This window comes from Dendropsophus ebraccatus, chromosome 13 (genome assembly GCF_027789765.1).
Source record: "Dendropsophus ebraccatus isolate aDenEbr1 chromosome 13, aDenEbr1.pat, whole genome shotgun sequence".
Classification (NCBI taxonomy): Eukaryota; Metazoa; Chordata; class Amphibia; order Anura; family Hylidae; genus Dendropsophus; species Dendropsophus ebraccatus.
In genome coordinates, this window is record NC_091466.1 from 48,230,809 (window position 1) to 48,251,184 (window position 20,376).

Below are 20,376 nucleotides of genomic sequence, written 5' to 3' on the forward strand. Positions count from 1 at the left end.
AGCTTTAGTGTGGGGTTCTATTTACACACATGCGACAAATAATGCGACAACTAGATGTGAGTTGTTGATGCTTGTGTATACAATCACACGGCACGATAGGCGCGGGTTTTTTTGGGTTTTTTTTTTTTTGGCATCTCCAGCGTTAATTAAACGCACAGGTACCGCAGAGCTCTGTTGCTGATCAGATACCCTAAATCCTTTAATCTTGTAATTGGCCGACTGCATCGAGCTGAGGAGACCCCACCTGAGTCTATAGGATCTCCTGTATATACAGTTGTAGGAATGTGGTGATGCAGAAAGCAGGAATCCCGCACTGACGGATCTATCTTCTCTTTGTCTTTCCGTCTGACTAAGCATTCCTGCATCCCGAGACGGATTCAGCATGGCATTGCGCATGGTAACAACCCCATCAGGAAACATTATATAATGAACAGCCCTATATACTGTTTGTTGCGTCTATATCGCAATATATGTACTAGAGACGCTCCCATTACAACCCTGCACGTATACATATAAAACAAAGGGACCCAAAATCGCATCTGATAGAAGAGTGCATGCTGGTTTTGTAGTTGTTGTTTTTTTCTTTTTTTTTTTTTTTTTTGTGCTGCGGCTTTCTGGTGTACTTGGCAGCCTAAAATAATAGACAATAGTGTTATACAAATCATTGGGGTTGGGACAAAGCCAGAGATGGATTAAAAAAATAATGGGAAATATAAAGGATATTTCTTCTTTATCCTGGATCAACTTCTGTCTTTGGCAAAAACGCATTAAAAAACGCAAACAGCATGATATTGAATTATTTTATGAATGTGAGGGCAGCATTATATACTGATAATAAAAAAAAAAACAGGATTATTCATATACAAAGCTCATATAATTACTATTATTATTAGAGCTAAAATCATTGGATGTTTGATTTATACCAGGCTGGAAAGCAGAATCTACATAGATGGGATTGGTTTGGATAAAATAATATAGTGATGATGATGATGATGATGATGATGATGATGATGATGATAATGATGTTGATGATGATGATGATGATAATAATAATCTTCAAGTTTATTACATACTGTGTATGTAAAACTCCTGTAAGCATGCATTATTATTAGCATTTGTATTGCTGTTATTACACCCTGCAGTAAATCTACATTCCACATCAAGGTGTAGTAGAAGAAAAATCCACATAATAATAATAATAATAATAATAATAATAATAATAATAATTATTATTATTATTATTATTACCATCACTAATCAGGATCATATTTACTATCTGGTAACAGCAAGCTGGAAATTACATTGTAATATGTAGTTAGCATTGGTGGATTTTATCTGAAATAAAGTAGATTTTCCTTTCCTTCTAGCAGTGATCTATTCCATTTCAGGGCAATAGCTATGATTTCTATGAATAGAATAAAAGTGAAAGAAAATTTTATAGAAAAAAAATACATATAGTAGTGCAAAGAAAAAAAGATTTATGGATATTTTTTTTCTATTCTTATAGCCAGAATACATCTCTATATTAAAGCCACATTCTGATTCTACTAGTAGGTGGACAATGGGATACAAGCCCATAGTGAAGAGGTTGGTAGAGTTGAAGAAATAATGCTCTAGAAGTAGGAAAGAATTCTCAGCACATATTTTATTTGAGCTTCTTCAATGGATCCATAGATGTGGTGCACATGCGTCTACAAGTCACCTGCGCACATACAGACAAGCAAAGGAGTCTAACATTGGCAATCCTTTAAATAAGTCATCATATAATATATAAAAACAAAGCAAAATAAAAATAAAAATAATAATAATATAACAGCGTCTTTTTTTCCAACATGAAATACCCACAGGATGGATATAGGGCAGGCGCTCACACTTGGCAACTTGGCATTAGAGGCATCATCAAGGTCCTTAAAGGAAAGGTGATAAAGCCTTCCAGTCCTCTTCTACACATCAATAATGTAAGGAGGAGGGTGACACTAAGATCAGCACTCCCTGGTGGTGTGACAGCCCCAGTGTCTTGTCCCTGTGGCCACGGCTGTTCTGCTTAGTCAGGCACTGTTCTGAGTTTGATCTCCTGGTTTTTGCTGCGTTAAGTATGCCCCATAGGTCAGATGTCACATTCACTGTCGCTGGATGTGATGGAAATGGCAGAGGTGGCCGCTTTGCTGGACAGGCTAGCTGCAGGACTGGAGGCAGAGCCCAACTGTTCCCCTCTCTCGTCTGGGCCCAATGAGCGTCCAGATCCCTGGGACAAGACCTGCTGCTGCAGCCTGACAAAACACAACAGGAGAGGACAGTCACCATAAGCCACAGAGAACATCGTCTTATAGTACATCACTTGCCTGGTGCCCCCTACCACAGCAGCTGACCAATGGCACCCCCACCTCACTCTTCATTCCATAAAGGAATTCTCCCCTGTGTTTAGGGGTGCAAACATTATATCAGTGCTACCGTAACTGGGGATCGCCACAATTTCCTAGAACGTTTTATTTGTTTCCGATCCTAAGAACCAAAGGCGCAGAATATGGCATTGTGTGTGTCTATCTATCTATCTATCTATCTACTTACCTATCTATCTATCTATCTATCTATCTACTTACCTATCTATCTATATATCTATCCTTCTATCTCCTATCTATCTATCTATCTATCTATCTATCTATCTATCTATCTATCCTTCTATCTCCTATCTATCTATCTATCTATCTCCTATCTATCTATCTATCTATCTATCTCCTATCTATCTATCTATCTATCTATCTCCTATCTATCTATCTATCTATCTATCTATCTATCTATACTGTACACAGAGCCGGAAGTATCATGTACACTGCCCCAGAGAGAGTGCTGCAGCAGCCGGGGCAGTGTCACTCACCAGCACCCTATATAGAGCAAACATCAAGGACTTCTGTATACACTATAGATATAGAAATGTATGGCTACTTCTTTTACTCGTCTCAAGGCTTTTAAACAAGAAACCAGCGTCCTGCACATACATTGGACACAGCCTACAGGGTATATTTATAGCGAATTCCCCAAATGTCAATAAATACAAGTGATGCATGTTAGATGTATGTTTACCTTTCTGTGTTCTATCTATCTATCTATCTATCTATCTATTTATCTATCTTCTATCTATCTATCTATCTATCTATCTATCTTCTATCTATCTATCTATCTATCTATCTATCGATCTATCGATCTATCTATCTGTCTATCATCTATCTATTTATCTATCTATCTATCTATCTATCTCCTATCTATCTATCTATCTATCTATCTATCTCTTCTATCTATCTATCTATCTATCTATCTATCTATCTATCTATCTATATATATATCTCCTATCTATCTATCTATCTATCTATCTATCTATCTATCTATTATCTATGTGTCTATTATCTATCTTCTATCTATCTATGTATCTATCTCTCTATCTCTATATATATCTTCTATCTATCTATCTATCTATCTATCTATCTATCTCTATATCCATCTTCTATCTCTGTATCTCTCTATTTATTTATGTATTTATTTGTTGTTATGTTATACCCCATTACTTTCTAATATCTATCGATCTACCTATTTATCTCATCTATCTTTGTATCTCATTACTTTCTATCATCTATCTATCCATGTAATATCTATCTATCTATCTATCTCATATCTATCATCTATCTATCTCCCATCTATCTATCTATCTATCTATCTATCTATCTATCTATCTATCTATCTCATATCTATCATCTATCTATCTCCCATCTATCTATCTATCTATCTATCTATCTATCTATCTCATATCTATCATCTATCTATCTCCCATCTATCTATCTATATATCTCATATCTATCATCTATCTATCTATCTATCTATCTATCTATCTCCTATCTATCATCTATCTATCTATCTATCTCCTATCTATCTATCTATCTATCTATCTATCTATCTATCTCCTATCTATCTATCTATCTCATATCTATCATCTATCTATCTATCTATCTATCTATCTATCTCCTATCTATCTATCTATCTATCTATCTATCATCTATCTATCTATCTATCTATCTATCTATCTATCTATCTCCTATCTATCTATCTATCTATCTATCTATCTCCTATCTATCTATCTATCTATCTCTTTATCTATCTCCTATCTATCTATCTATCTATCTATCTCCTATCTATCTATCTATCTATCTCCTATCTATCACCTATTTATCTATCTATCTATCTATCTATCTATCTATCTATCTATCTATCTATCTTCTCTCATCTATCCCGTTACTATATATTTATCTATTCAAATGCTAAAACTAACTACACAAAGCTCTTTAATTTATGAAAATATCTATTAACAAAATGAAAATACTCTCTATATATATTGCCGAAGCCCATCAAGTAATAAAAGTGAATATACTTTGTATTCACACTATATATATATATATATATATATATATATATATATATATATATATATATATATATATGTATATTCCCAGTTTGATACCCGTGCATTAATAATAAGCAGGAGGGGGGTTATGTGTGATGTATATTGGAAGATAAATGATTTTATACTAATAATGCAATGTAATTGTTGCAATAACTGCATAGGACAGTATATAGAGAATATCCAGGTGTGCTTGTTACCTGTTCTTGGCCGCTGCCGCCCGGTCTCTTTGTCTGCGGTTTTTGAACCAATTCCCTACTTGTGTTGGGGTAAGTCCGGTAGCCTGGGCCAGTTCCCTCTTTTTGCTGGGATTTGGGTAAGGGTCTTGTAGATACCATTCCCTAAGCAAGTGCCGTGTTCGTTCCTTAAAGCAGTGCGTCTTCTGTTCTCCATCCCAAATGGTTCTGGGCAGGGGGAACTTCTTCCTGACTCTGTACTTGTCTACTGGCCCCAGGGGTCTCCCCCTCAGCTTCTCGGCCTCCTGGTAGTGGGCTTCCAGCCACAGAGCCTGCAGTTTAGTGTGGGAATCCTTGGTGAATTTGTGGTTCTCCAAGATGTGGTAGAGTTCTCTGAAGTTGCCCGTGTGGAAAGCCACGATGGCCCTGGCCCGTAGCACAGACTCATTCTTATTGAGGGCCTCACAGGCTGCAGGAGCCACCGGCAAAGACCACAGAAAGCGACCCAATCGCTCGATGTCCCCGCTCTCCTCCAGGGTCTCACACACCCCAGCCACCTGCTGGGGGCTGAAGTTCAAAATAGGCAGCTGAAACATTGAAGCTGCTTATTAGTATTATGAAGAGGATTTTTTTTTTGTCGCAGAATCCAGCAGCACAGCCAGGAGGACACAAGACACACGAGGCGGTAGTAGTAGGCGCAGCCTCCTTGGAGACGATGATCTCTTGGATGCACTTGCTAACTCCAAGAGCCAAGCTAAGGTATCACAGCCGATCTGCTGTTACAGGGAAGAAGCTGCCCTGAGCCAACAAACCATTTTCTATTGGACTTGGCAGATTGGCTGCTGGGTTGCCATGGCACCTTGTCAATCAGTGTCAGCGTTTGCCAATCAAAGGCGAGGAAGAGGGAGATGTTTCAGCACCTCCCAGTGCCCAGCGACTGCACCTCATCCCCAGCACAGCCCTGCTGGCCGCATCGTCTGTGTCACCCCCCACACTGCACAGAACACCTAGAGCATTTCCCATCAGAGACAAGACACTGGCATCCTATGGGAGAGGTGACTGGACGGATGAGACTCCCCAGTAATAAATCCCCATGTAGTGTACAGACAGAGGAGGCTGCGCGCTGTCACTGCGATCTGCTCTACGGATACTGCACCTTCACATGCTATTCCACACTGCACTGCTCTCCTGCAATGACAAGGGTTAATCCAGAATAGTCCATAGCCTGAGCCCCCCTCCTCTTACTAACACATCGCCTCTATGCTGGAGCCATGTAAAATAGTGTCAGTCCTATGTTAAAAATGCGACTTCTCGGCTGAATGGCGCACAGCAAAACCCGAGAAGAGCTGCGGAGGGTGAGAAGTCATTTGTAGGTCATCATAGACTCACACAGGAGGGAGCAGGCAGACAGCAGGCAGATCATCACCCGAAGAAGGGAGAGTAGTGGCCATTGCTGTCTATATACAGGGACAATGGGAAGAATTGGTGCAATATTCAGTATATAGCCTATTATATAGAAGGGTAACAGCAATATTCAGTATATAGTCTGTTATATAGAAGGGTAACAGCAATATTCAGTATATAGTCTGTTATATAGAAGGGTAACAGCAATATTCAGTATATAGTCTGTTATATAGAAGGGTAACAGCAATATTCAGTATATAGTCTGTTATATAGAAGGGTAACAGCAATATTCAGTATATAGCCTATTATATAGAAGGATAACTGCAATATTCAGTATATAGTCTGTTATATAGAAGGGTAACAGCAATATTCAGTATATAGCCTATTATATAGAAGGGTAACAGCAATATTCAGTATATAGTCTGTTATATAGAAGGATAACCGCAATATTCAGTATATAGCCTATTATATAAAAGGGTAACAGCAATATTCAGTATATAGTCTGTTATAGAAGGATAACCGCAATATTCAGTATATAGTCTGTTATATAGAAGGGTAACAGCAATATTCAGTATATAGCCTATTATATAGAAGGGTAACAGCAATATTCAGTATATAGTCTGTTATATAGAAGGGTAACAGCAATATTCAGTATATAGCATATTATATAAAAGGGTAACAGCAATATTCAGTATATAGTCTGTTATAGAAGGATAACCGCAATATTCAGTATATAGTCTGTTATATAGAAGGATAACCGCAATATTCAGTATATAATCTGTTATATTGAAGGATAACCGCAATATTCAGTATATAGCCTATTATATAGAAGGATAACCGCAATATTCAGTATATAGTCTGTTATATAGAAGGGTAACAGCAATATTCAGTATATAGCCTATTATATAGAAGGATAACCGCAATATTCAGTATATAGTCTGTTATATAGAAGGGTAACAGCAATATTCAGTATATAGCCTATTATATAGAAGGGTAACTGCAATATTCAGCATATAGTCTGTTATATAGAAGGGTAACAGCAATATTCAGTATATAGTCTGTTATATAGAAGGGTAACTGCAATATTCAGCATATAGTCTGTTATATAGAAGGATAACCGCAATATTCAGTATATAGTCTGTTATATAGAAGGGTAACAGCAATATTCAGTATATAGTCTGTTATATAGAAGGGTAACCGCAATATTCAGTATATAGTCTGTTATATAGAAGGGTAACTGCAATATTCAGCATATAGCCTATTATATAGAAGGGTAACAGCAATATTCAGTATATAGCCTATTATATAGAAGGGTTACAGCAATATTCAGTATATAGCCTATTATATAGAAGGGTAACTGCAATATATAGTCTGTTATATAGAAAGGTGACTGCAATATTCAGTATATAGTCTATTATATAGAAGGGTAACTGCAATATATAGTCTGTTATATAGAAAGGTGACTGCAATATTCAGTATATAGTCTATTATATAGAAGGGTAACTGCAATATATAGTCTGTTATATAGAAGGGTAACTGCAATATATAGTCTGTTATATAGAAAGGTGACTGCAACATTCAGTATATATTCAGTATATTCAGTACATAGCCTGTTCTCTGACTGTGGGCTGATTCTTCTATTCCCCATAGAGAGGTCTGTGCCAACACCAATGTCCTTCTCGGTGCAATTGCTAAGATTATGCCAAGACAAGAGCTGTAACAAATATAGTAGCATCTCTCTCCATTGCCACATTTCCACATAGAAGAGGGAAGGGAGGGATCTCAGCCTATTATTATTATTATTATTATTATTATTATTATTATTATTATTATTATTATTATTATTTTGCTGCTGTATTCTACATGCATGATGGTTCTTGCTATTCCCAATGCATTGTGTCAGAAATATTCTTCATTCTGCCTCCCAGATCTGGGCTTTTTTTCCCTGTAAAGCTAGAACAATTGCTGATACAGAAGCTATGGAGGGAATAACCCACCCCCACTCTCTCTCTTCCTCTGTGGATGGAAGCAGCATTAGCAGCGAGGTATGCAAGCGTCTTTTATTTAGTATCAAGAACAATTTGTCTTTTGCTCGTGAAGATTTGGTAAATAAGAAGGCAGATAGATACCGCAGATGGTTGGAGGTGTCGGGTCGGATTAGGATACGCCTCAGTACAGTGCTAAGCTCATTCTGACGGAAAACCCTGATATTATTTTCACAGATCCACGCAGTTCACTTGAAAAAAAACCCTCGGAGCCATTTACATCATTTATGGGAGGCTCGCAGCTAGCGGGATGAGAACGCTTTCACTACTGCTCATTTTCATAGAATCAGACAGCAAAAACCACAAGATCCCAGACGGATTTATTAGCAGATATTGAGTCATGGATCCCCCCTTTATTTATTTATTTTGTTTAAAGACAGAAATGGTTCAGAAGCTTTCAAACAACTATCTAAAACCCCATGGCTTTCCAGCTGTTGCAAAACTATAATCCCCAGCATGCTGGGAACTGTGGTGCTGCAACAGCTGGAGGGACATGGCTTGGGGATGAGCGGTTTGCACATAGTTCACACATAGTATTTCCGTCAGTCTTTTGATCAGTATTATTATTTTTTTCAACCAAAATCAGGAAAGGAACTGACAAGGCAAAATTATAATGGAAAGATGTGCACAGCTTCTGTGTTTTCAACCCACTGCTGGATTTGGTTGAGATAAGACTGACCAAAAGACTGATGGAAATACTATGGGCGAACATAGCCTCCTGTAAAATTATTAAAAGAAAATCGGGTACTTAATATATATATATGGCATAATGACATATGTAGCATACAGTATACACATTTGCACCCATGTGCTCATTTATGTTTGCTAGAAATATTATGGTAATTGTTCAAGTGCAATTAATAATCAGTATATATATACGGACGTGACAGCTACCTCATGCTGTATATATATTTTTTTTTTCTTAAACCCCTGTTTTTCGCTAGTTTGCTTTCTGCTGAAAGTGGCCATTGTGGTCCCTATAAAAGGAATCTCCATGCTGAACAGAAGGTCCATACTTGTTGTTATATGTCCCTAAGGTATGCAATGACCTGATTACATACAGCACATATCTGCCCATTGATTGCTGTAGGGATCTGATACATAATAATAGTGATTGATTTTCTAAAGGGATAGAGAACACATTGGCTGCAGGAAGGAGAGGAGATTGTTACTGTACTTACTGTTCCATGAACCCTGCACAAGTCTCAGCAGCAGCAGCAGTCCCTGCAAAACAGGACAGGGGTCAGGGGAACCGGGAAATCATCGCATGGGGAGATTATCTGCAACTATTATTATTATTATGGCAGAATACATCACTATTATGCAAACATATATATATATATATATATATATATAGAGAGAGAGAGAGAGAGAGAGAGAGAGAGAGAGAGAGAATATTTTTTTTTTTTTTTTTACAAAAGCAAATGCCATAATGTAGGCATTAGGGTACTCTGCATAGCATATGCTTTCTATGCTTTCTATACACAGCAGATGAGTTTTACATTATATATTTATGGGAGATATATATATAGTTAAACTCAAGTGTGGTAGTAATAGCTGCGATAGTGTTTGGAAATCACCTGCTTTTTCGCAGATTGGTGTTCATAGCATTGTCTCCTGAGGAGCCGAGGTGGTAGTAGTCGGGGTGCAGTGTGCTAGGCTGCAGTTCCATCCCCTGGCCACAGGTTGTCTGGATTTGCTAAACAGCTGTGCCTAGAAGTAAGTGTGGATGCTAAATATACTGTAGGATGGAACACTTGTTCACTTGTCCAGCTTCTATATTTCTTGATTAATTATAGTATTTTGAAGACAGTGCCTTTAACCTCAGACTCCAAACTAAGCACCTAGGTTAGGCTTGGCTCCTAAACTATTTGGTTTACAATCCCCAGGTATGCAGAGTATTTCCTATTACATCCCAATATTTTAGGTTAACTTTACAATGAACACCTCAGCACCTGGATCTATGTACACATCATTATTCTGTGGTTGGGGCTATGCTATTAGATTTTTTTTTTGTAAATAGATAAATATTCCACCGATAACCAATTTGGTCAACATTATAAACTGGAAACCCTTGGTAATGAAACCTGCTTTACCTGTATATTTGATTTTTGTCTTTTTTTTTATATGCAGTAATAAGTGGTCAGTGATAATAAGCACAAAATGACAAAATATATTGTGGCAGCTAATGGAAACAAATGACTATACATGTAACTAGTACCCAAAATGGCCAAATACTTATTGAAGGCATATGATAAGGTTATGTAAATATTCATATACATGCATTATATTGAAATACATTGTGGCTTCTAGTATCACAGCCTGAGAACCTGTGGCCAAGTGCAAATATACATAACTGAATATGTTCAATGGTACATAAAATTATAAAGTTAGTTGTTTTATAAATATAACAATAGAGTGGGAAAATTCTTCCTAGGTTATATAAATTGAAGATGGGGAAATCCTGAAATTTCCTAACTTTTCTACACAAAGGCAACTTTTATACAACTGGAGACAAAAAAAGAAGGTTGCCACTATGAAGGACTGAACATATTACACAAATAATAGACACCAATGTCTGTAAATAATATTTTTTTCTGGCTAAAAAATGCAAATAATCTGAGCCAGTTCTGTGAATTAAGGGCAAGTTCACATGTACTTTATCTGCTGCAAACTAGATGGTGGCTATTTAACCAAATAATAAATAGGTCTATCAAATCCACATCATGGAATCTGTACCATCAAATTTTCAGTGTACAATGCACAACAGATTAAGTGTGAATGTACCCTAAAAAAGCAATGCATGCTGGGGGAGTTCAGTTCTGAAGCCAACAGAATTCTAAATGCAGCTCTGGTACTTCCTATTATATTGCATCAGGGCAGTTATGTGTATAGTAAAGTAAGACAGTATACAGTATGTAAATTATTAAGACACTATTGCTATGCCACTATAGAATATATAGGATAAATGCAGCAGTATGTATGTGTTTGAATATGTATGATTCAGACTATATACATTATAACAGGCTATTGCTATGCAACTATATAATACATAGAATGAATGCAGCAGTGTTTATTTACTGTAATACATATGATTCAGACAGCAGTCTTTATATACTATAAATAGACGACTGCTATCCTACTAGATAGAATCAATGAAATAGTGTCTGTTTACTAGGAAACGGATTCGCCCTATGGTGTCATTTGATCACTAATGTAAAACAGTTTTCAGATTTTTTTTATAGTAGAAAAATGCTAATAATGATATTGCCATTCTCTCAAGGATGCTCACAATGGCTGCATTAAATATTGAGGTATTCATATTATCTTAGGATTGTATGGTGCGTTTAAAGACACAAATAAATAATAGCGTCACAGGTTGTAATGCTTTATATTGATTTCCCCTATGGTGTTTAATAACCACTCTACGGTTCATAAACAACTAATATCCATATAAGACATGGAGTACCTCATACTGATCCTAAGTTACAGGCTGTATCTATAACTAAACTGAACTTGTATTTTTGAATATTTTCTTTGGTTGAAACAGTCAACAAATTTGTCATTCTCCCCCAATAGCGTAAAATGTTGCTGGGATTATGGGGAACATCATGTCGCTTTAGGGGGAGAACTTGGGTTGTGGTTTCCATGGGGTTGGGAACACAATCCAAACACCTAGCCTAGTAGAATTCCAGCCTAACAGATGCTCGTTCTTTCAGCATCAGATCAAGGCTACACAGATTTTTTTGTACAAATTCTTGTGACTGACCCACTAATGGGTGCCATCAAATCTGTACATTCCACTTCTCAATTTGGGGGGTACATGTATAAGGAAAACCTTATATGACAGAACAACAAAGTAAACAAATTAAGCCTACCTTCACACAACGTAAATTATCTATCAATCACAACCGTTGTTACCGATTTGCAACAACCGCCGTGATTATTAGAAAATTTACATTGTGCTGCAGTCTATGGCATCAGGGCTGGAGTGTATACACATAGGGGGATATGTATCAAAAGGCGAAAATGCCTTTTTTTTTGCGTAGATGGGGCAGATTGGCGTAACAATATTCCCATAGGGTACTTTCGCGAATATTTTATTCGCATCTGCCCCATCTGCACCACCTTCGCCAGTGGGGCAGAGAGGGGTGTGTGGCAGCTGGCGTAGGTTTCAAAATTTTCGCACAGAGAGGCTCCGTGCGACCGGCCACAGAACAGCCGGTGTGAAACGTTGTGTGAACGTGGCCTAAGGGTACAAACCCACTTGACGTATTTGCTGCGTGAATCAGTCTTAAAAATAAGCAGGCAAAACGCAGGTTGGCTTTATACAATTGTTCTGCGATAAAATACGCAATTGCGTATTTTTGAAGCGTAAAGCTTGTTGTTAGCAAAGCATCAGTTGTTAACAACCTGTGCGAAAAACGCATGTAGCTTCACGCTTCAAAAATACGCAATTGCGTATTTTAACACAGAACAATTGTATAAAGCCAACCTGCGTTTTCCCTGCTTATTTTTAAGACTGATTCACGCAGCAAATACGTCAAGTGGGTTTGTACCCTTAAAAAGCATTGAAGTCAATAGAATGATGGACATCCAATGCACACAGTGTATTAAACACCGGACGTTGTCTGCACGGACGCAGATCATGACAACTATTTTCGACTGTCTTTTGCAAACATTGGACATAAATTTTTAGATGTTTACACATAGTTTTTCTTTTTTCACCATTCATTTACCGTTTTTACTATTAAATTGAATGGACTGTTCAAGTAAAGACACACCCAAGGGCCAATTAGTCCACCCAAACTAGAATAATGTACCAACAACCATCATTGTCGGGCAGCCAAAGAGCGAAATGACGGACCTCATTTTTACTTTTCAAGAAAATCTGCATCCTAATCGGCACCAGAATCTGCAGGAAAAATCAGCGCTGATTTTGAGGTTGTGTTTTCAGCATGGCTTTTAAAGGGGCAGTGCACAAAAAAACCTTTTAAATCAACTGCTGCCATGAAGTGCTTGAGTTTTGTATTTACTTCTATTAAAAAATCTCACGATTTCCATTATTCAGCTGCTGTATGTCCTGCAGGAAGTGGTGTTTTCTTTCCAGTCTTACACAGTGCTCTCTGCTGCCACCTCTGTCCATGTCAGGATTTGTCCAGAGCAGGAGAGGTTTTCTTTGGGGATTTGCTACTGCTATGGACAGTTCCTGGCGTGGACAGAGGTGGCAGCAGAGAGCACTGTGTCAGACTGAAAAGAATACACCACTTCCTGCAGGACATACAGCAGCTAATAAGTACTGGAAGACATGGGTTTTTTTAATAGAAGTAAATTACAAATATTTGACACTTTCTGGCACCAGTTGACTTGAAAGAAATTTTTTTGGGGGTGAAAAAACCCTTTAAGGCACCTTAAGGTACCTTAATAGCCAAATAGTAGAGAAGTTACAGGCAAATCATAGTCGTGCATAACTTGCATTGAGGTTAATGATGTGCTGCGGAATCTGTTGGCGCTCTACACATTAATATTATATTATATATTATATCATAAGAGTGAACTTGTGTGTGACTTGCGACTGTAAAGCCATCGAGGGTAGATTTTTGTGAGCGTCACGTTGAAGTCACAATGCAATGCCATTCACTAACATTATGTGCAACGTCAAAAGATCTTTGTGTCATGCATCTAAAGTTGCTGTGTTGCCCTAGCCTAATAGTCCAGTGTTTACATCATTGTAATTCTATTGTAACTACTAAGGTGAGGATGATGGTACAGCAATTATGTGATGTGTATTTCTATAGACAGGCTCCATAGCGAGGATTAGTGAGCTCTAACGTCACTCTATGTTAATTCTCCATAGAAAAGAAAACTAATATCTGTCAGTGTGAGTTGATCACATCATTAAATAAATATGCGGGGCCAATTATAATATTCATTATGGCATTGTGTGCAGAATAGAAGCGCAAATCCTTGATCATTATTACAATGAATAGCCAGATAATTTCTTTTTTTTTGTTTGGTTTGGTTTCTTGTACACCTGACACCTTTTTCTCTTGCTTAAAGCAGCCCTTCTTCTAAATGTGCCAATACTATCCTTAATGCATTCCCTAACTCAATACAGGGTGTGCATTAAATGATTTAAAGCTTGCCCCTTGCAAATGCTAAATGCTTTTAATGCAGAGTCTGAATGTTTTACCAATAATGTGTTCTGTGCTTTTAAAATTCCAAAAAGAGAACCTTTATCCCTCATGTGTTCCACTTTCATTATGCCATGCGTGCTTTTTTTTGTCAAACATAATACATATATTTTAATAGTGCATGCTAATGGAAGTGCCAATACGTGAGTAATGAGACCCCAGGAAAATACTACGAGCCAGAAGAGAAACTTAGCAGATTAGGGGTCAACCAAGTAAACTCATTACATAGAAGGCTTGGGGAGGAAACACAACTAAATAACAACATAAAAGGGCATTGTTGTAGAACACATGTATCTAAAGAAATCTGTGCCTAGACAGGCAAAACGTACAGCCCCATGCTGCAAAACAATACTTGCCTCTTGTATACATAGCATTCAGAGAATCTGTGCTAACAGCTACTTCAAGAGTGTGAACTACCCACATGGTCCTTGAAATGTCCAGGGACAGGGTCAGAGAGTCTTTAAATCAAATCTTGTGTTCTGGCCTCTTTTTACAATAGATGTTCGTGTTGCAGAACATGTGTAGTCCGCTATGTGATAAAAATCAGCGGGTAACTAGTATTTACTGACAGCAGTGAAGCATTTGCAGATAGTATACCTAGTTTACACAATACCAGGATACTCTGTGATCTATTCAAGATTTTTACGTGTTACGTGTGAATAAATGTGGATCCATTACATAGAGTTGTTGTATTAATGATATGCATCATGGTAAATTCTGTGAGAATAAAATGCTGAGAAATAAATATATAAAGAAGTGTTTGTAAATCAAAACAGTAGTACATTGAAGGTTTTATTCAGGAGTAAAAAACACCGCTACTTCTCCCTTGTTCCCAGATAATAATATAGTGCTTGAAAAAGCATTATATTGTAATGGCTTTTTAAAAAAATTCTTCTACTTCTTCCAGTTCCCGATTTTCTGCAATTAATATAGCCCAAAACACTTTGTGTACAGACTCCTTTAGGCTATGTTCACACTGCGTACGAGTCCGGTCGCATTTAGTACGCCGCCGTAAATGTGCGGCTAAAACTACAGGCGTGGGAAAAATAGACATGCGGCCGGATGCGTACGAACCCCGAACATACGTCCGTTTGTGCCCAGCCCCGTAAACCACACAGAACCTTTTGGATCAAAAAATCAAGTTCAATTTGGCTGAAATAAGTACTTAGTACGGGACCGCATGGAAATCCACGGCTGTGAGTTGGTACATTTCCGTCCTCAAACAATGGTTGTGTTCATTTTTCACGGCACCGCATACGATCCGGCCGTAAGCTCATATGTAGTGTGCATTGTGCGGGCGTATATCGTATACTTTCAAGCGAATGCATCAACCTCAAAACTAAGTGCGTATATTTGCGGTTCGCACTACGGCCAGAATCATACGCAGTGTGAACATAGCCTTAAACTGCGTTTCAAAGCCCTCGGCGGTGACAGGTGTGCTAAGTATTTTTTTGTTTCAATCAGTTTTGTCTTTTTAAAGAAATTTAGGTTTAACAACCAAACATTTCCCATAGATTTTTAATGGCAGGATGTTCAGAAATTCAAATATCATACAGTACAGCACTAACCAGCCAATCACAGCACACATGCAAATAGCTGAAATGTAGCAGCCAATGCCTGACAACATCTACACAGTCACGTGTCCCCTATTGGGCCATAGAAGATGGCAGGTCCTTACGATTTTGTCATGAAAACCGAGCAATTTTCTTTACCATTATAAGACCACTGTGGATGTCACTTAGTGGCGTAACTACCACGGTCGCAGCGGTCGCATTGTTTTGCTTGCGGTCACAAGAGGCCGACTATGTCTGCCCCCGGCTGATGCGCGGCTGCCGGGAGTGTCGCGTCCTATCCCCGGCAGGGCGCGCATCATAAAGATCCCTGTGGCTGTGACTTCCTGCACAGGGAGCGCACATTAGAGATGCTCCCTGTGCAGGAAGGATGCGCTGCCGGGGATAGGACGTGACGCCCCCGGCAGCCACGCATCAGCCGAGGGCAGACAGAGTCTGAAGAAGAAGGAGAGGATCGACGGGGGAGCGGGTTAGGTGAGTTGTGTGTGTGTTTTTTTTTTATTTGCCTGCATGGGGCCATCTATAGGAGGAGGGGGGGGTTTGAGGTGGGCCATCTATAGGAGGAGGGGGGTTTGAGGGGGGGCATCTATAGGAAGAAAGAGAGAGGGGGTTACCTATAAGGAGGGGGGGAAGAGAGGGGGCCATCTATAAGGAGGGGGGAAGAGAGGGGGCCATCTATAAGGAGGGGGGGGGAGAGAGGGGGCCATCTATAAGGAGGGGGGAAGAGAGGGGGCCATCTATAAGGAGGGGGGAAGAGAGGGGGCCATCTATAAGGAGGGGGGGAAGAGAGGGGGCCATCTATAGGAGGGAGGGGGAGAGAGGGCCATCTATAGGGGGTGGGAGAGAGGGTGCCATCTATAAGGGGGGGAGAAGAGGGGGCCATCTATAAGGGAGGGGGGAGAGGGGGCCATCTATAAGGGGGGCATCTATAAGGGGGGAGAGTGGGCTATCTATAAGGGGGGGCATCTATAAGGGGGTAGCTGAGGGGTCCAGAGCAGGTATTTGTACATTACTCACCTGTCCCGGGGGCCTAATCGGCGTCTTCCGGGTTCGCGGCGCCCTCGTCTTCTCTTCGGGTCTTCGGCTTCTTCCGTGCGGTCCCCTAATCAGCAACTCCTCCTTTTTAGCGTAGGGTGTTTTTTTTCTATATCCTACTGCCACGGTCTGCTGATAAGTGCCGCACATAAGTGCGGCATTTATCAGCAACACCATTTTTGGCGTAGTTTTTTTTTTTAATACTTACTGTAAAAAAACACGTAAAAAAACACTACATTACACCACACTTCACTACATTGAATAAAGTTTGACACTACACCACTACATACCCCATATACCAATCCCCATATAAAAGTGGCCACCGGCGTGTTTCCGGTATCAGACGCATACGCTATTATTGCCTCGGAAACCGAAACAGCCAGTGAGGATGAATGGGGGATCCTTTTTTCCTCCATTCATCCTCATCATCCAGTGACGTGTCTGGGAGTAGCGTAGCGTACGCTGCCCCCCAGACACGTCTTTTCCGCCAGTACCGTCCCAATAAGAGATGACGGTATGGCGTGAAATTCTACAAACTCTGTGAGAGTACCTCTGGGTACACTTACAGATTTAGGGTAGGTGCACACTGCGGAATGGCGAAGGATAACCCTTTGTGCATTCCGCAGCTGGCACCTGCCGGCGGACTGATGCAGGCGTGCGTCTCCGCCCGTGTCATAGACTCCATGTTATGCATGGGCGGATTCCATCGTCCGTCCAAAGAATGAACACATTGGACGGAGAGCGGAATCCGCCCGTGCATAGAATGGAGTCTATGAGACGGACGGAGACGCGCGCCCGCATCAGTCCGCCGGTGGGTGCCAGCTGCGGAATGCACAAAGGGTTATCCTTCTCCATTCCGCAGTGTACACGTACCCTTAGAGTGTATGAAGGAAGGGACACCCGAATCCAGCCCCCATATGCCCCCCCCCCCATCCTCCGAGTTAGTGGGAAGATCGTTCGGGAACTGATCCTCAAAACTGCTGGATAAAGGTTACCACCTGTAGGGGGATAACTCTTATACCAGCACCCCCTCTTCCGGTCCCTCGCTGCCCGAGCTACTGTAGCTTGCCACACGATCCGAAATATCAGAAGCAGTAATAGAGCCCTAATATTTAGCAGCCATGGAGCGGACCCAGCGCTTCTGGATATGAAGGACCCCGGATCGCACCAGGGCAACATTTTCCAGGTGACATCCCCCACACTGGAAAACAGGAGACCCTAGAAGAAGTGCAGAGTGTGGTGTAACAGGGGGATCAGGAAGGACACCATTTTCCAGTGTGACACCTGTCCTGATCACCCCGGCCTCTGCATACTGGATCGCTTCAAGGCGTACCACACCTCATTGGAGTTCTACATTTTCTAAATTCTGTCCCTTATTCCTATTTTAAGGGTCACGTTGATCCAGGGACTATTCTGATTGCCATTATGGAGTCGGGAAGGAATTTTTCCCCTGTGATGAGGCTACTGTCGTCTGCCTCACGAGGGTTTTTTGCCTTTCTCTGGATCAACACAGGTTGTATTTGATGGACACCTGTCATTTTCAACCTTATAAACTAATAATTGGCCTAATACCCTTAAATAAATTAGAGTTGTCCCTTTTCCCCAACTAAATAGGTATGGCCACCATTCCCATTAGAGGATGCCATGATGCAATTACAAAGCCTCTGTGCTGCCAGGACAGTAGAAACCCCCCACAAGTGACCCCATTCTGAAAACTACACCCCATAAGGAATCTAACAAGGGGGGCAGCGGGAATATGGCCCCCTGGTGACGGCCACATTTGGGACGTGAAAATGAAAAAAATGGTATTTTTTATTTTCACGGCACATGTTCTACATATGTGTCTGTTACCAGTGGGGTCCATATGCTCACTGCACCCCTCGTTAGATTCTTTATGGGGTGTAATTTCCAGAATGGGGTTACTTGTGGGGGGTTTCTACTGTCCTGGCAGCACAGGAGCTTTGTAATTGCGACATGGCCTCCATCCTCCATTCCGGCCTCTAAATGGTGCTCTGTCCCTTTGGTGGCTTGGCCTGTGCCCATATGGCACATTATGTCCACATGTGGGGTATTTTCGTACTCAGGGGAAATTACCCTACACGTTTTGCGTTTATTTTCTTTTTTAACCCCTTGTGGAAATGGAAAAAAATCAAGGCTAGACCAACATTTAGTGTAATTTTTTAAAAATTTTTACTCTAAATCATTGATCTTGTCATGATTTTTTCATTTTCACAAGGGGCTAAAAGATAAAAAAAACACAAAATGTGTAGAGCAATTTCCCCTGAGTACGGAAATACCCCACATGTGGACATAAAGCGTCATGCGGTCGCAGGGTAAGCCTCCAAAGAGAAGGAGCGCCATTTGTTTTTTTGAGGCTGGATTTAGCTGGAATGGATTTTGAGGGGCCATGTTGCATTTAAAAGGCCCCTGTGTTGCAAAGACAGTTGAAACCCCCCACAAGTGACCCTATTATGGAAACTACACCCCTCAAGGAATGTAACAAGGGGTGTAGTGAGCATATGGACCCCACTGGTGACGGGCACAAATGTGGAACAATGTGGCGTGAAAATGAAATATTACATTTTTTACACTATAATGTTGGTCTAGCATTGAATTTATCATTTTCACAAGGGGTTAAAAGAGAAAAAAAAACACAAAATGTGTACAGCAATTTCCCCCGAGTCCGTAAATACCCCACATGTGGACATAAAGCGCCATGTGGGTGCAGGGCAAGCCTCCGAAGGTAAGGAGCGCCATTTGGATTTTGGGGGTTGGATTTGGCTAGAATGGATGATGAACGCCATGTCGCATTTACAGAGCCCTCGTTCTGCCAAGACAGTGGAAACCCCCCACAAGTGACCCCATTCTGGAAACTACACCCCTCAAGGAATCTAACAAGGGGTGCAGTGAGGATATGGACCCCTTGATGACGGGCACGGGTGAAAGTGAAAAAATGAAAATTTTCACTTTCACGTCACATTTTTCCACATTTGTGCCCGTCACCAGTGGGGTCCATATGCTCACTGCACCCCTTGTTAGTTTCCTTAAGGGGTGTAGTTTACAGAATGGGGTCACTTGTGGGGGGTTTCCAGTGTTTTGGCAGCACGAGGGCTCTGTAAATGCTCCTTCCCTTTGGAGGCTTGTGCTGCACCCGCTTGGCACTTTATGTCCACATGTGGGGTATTTCCGTACTCGGGAGAAACTGCGCTACATGTTTTGTGTTTTTTTTTCCTTTTATCCCTTTGTGAAAATGGAAAAATGAAGGCTAGAACAACTTTTAGTGTAAAAAATACTTTTGTCTTTTTTCACGCATATTGTTCGGAAAATCTGTGAAGCACCTGTGGGGTCCAGATGCTCACCGCACCCCTTGTTACATTCCTTGAGGGGTGTAGTTTTCTAAATGGTGTCCCTTTAGGGGTGTTTTTAGGTTTTGGCACCCCAGAGCCTCTGCCAACCTGAAGTTGTACAGTCAGAAATGACCAAATATAACGGAGCCATTAAAAT

At 40.3% G+C, this 20,376-nt stretch overlaps 2 protein-coding genes across 5 annotated transcripts in view; both read right to left on the reverse strand.

Annotated features, from left to right (window-relative positions):
• The window catches only part of MNAT1 (MNAT1 component of CDK activating kinase), a 454,734-nt gene that overhangs the window by 426,324 nt on the left and 8,034 nt on the right, over positions 1-20,376 (reverse strand). For all 4 annotated transcript variants that reach the window (XM_069950810.1, XM_069950812.1, XM_069950808.1 and 1 more), the window contains exon 2: positions 9,254-9,296. The gene's annotated coding sequence lies outside the window, so the exon portion shown is untranslated. The remainder of the gene's footprint in view (positions 1-9,253; positions 9,297-20,376) is intronic.
• Positions 1,638-5,398, reverse strand: SIX6 (SIX homeobox 6). Its single transcript, XM_069950813.1, has 2 exons — positions 4,648-5,398; positions 1,638-2,270 (listed from the first exon to the last, which is right to left on the reverse strand). The coding sequence occupies exons 1-2, from the start codon at positions 5,217-5,219 to the stop codon at positions 2,108-2,110; spliced, it is 735 nt and encodes a 244-aa protein (XP_069806914.1). The 5' UTR covers positions 5,220-5,398; the 3' UTR covers positions 1,638-2,107.

Coding starts and splice junctions, on each gene's coding strand:
- SIX6 (XM_069950813.1), bottom strand. CDS start 5,219: ATGTTTCAGCTGCCTATTTTGAACTTCAGCCCCCAGCAGGTGGCTGGG. Junction 2,271..4,647: donor GCGGCAGCGGCCAAGAACAG/GTAACAAGCACA, acceptor GTGTTTTGTCAG/GCTGCAGCAGCAGGTCTTGT.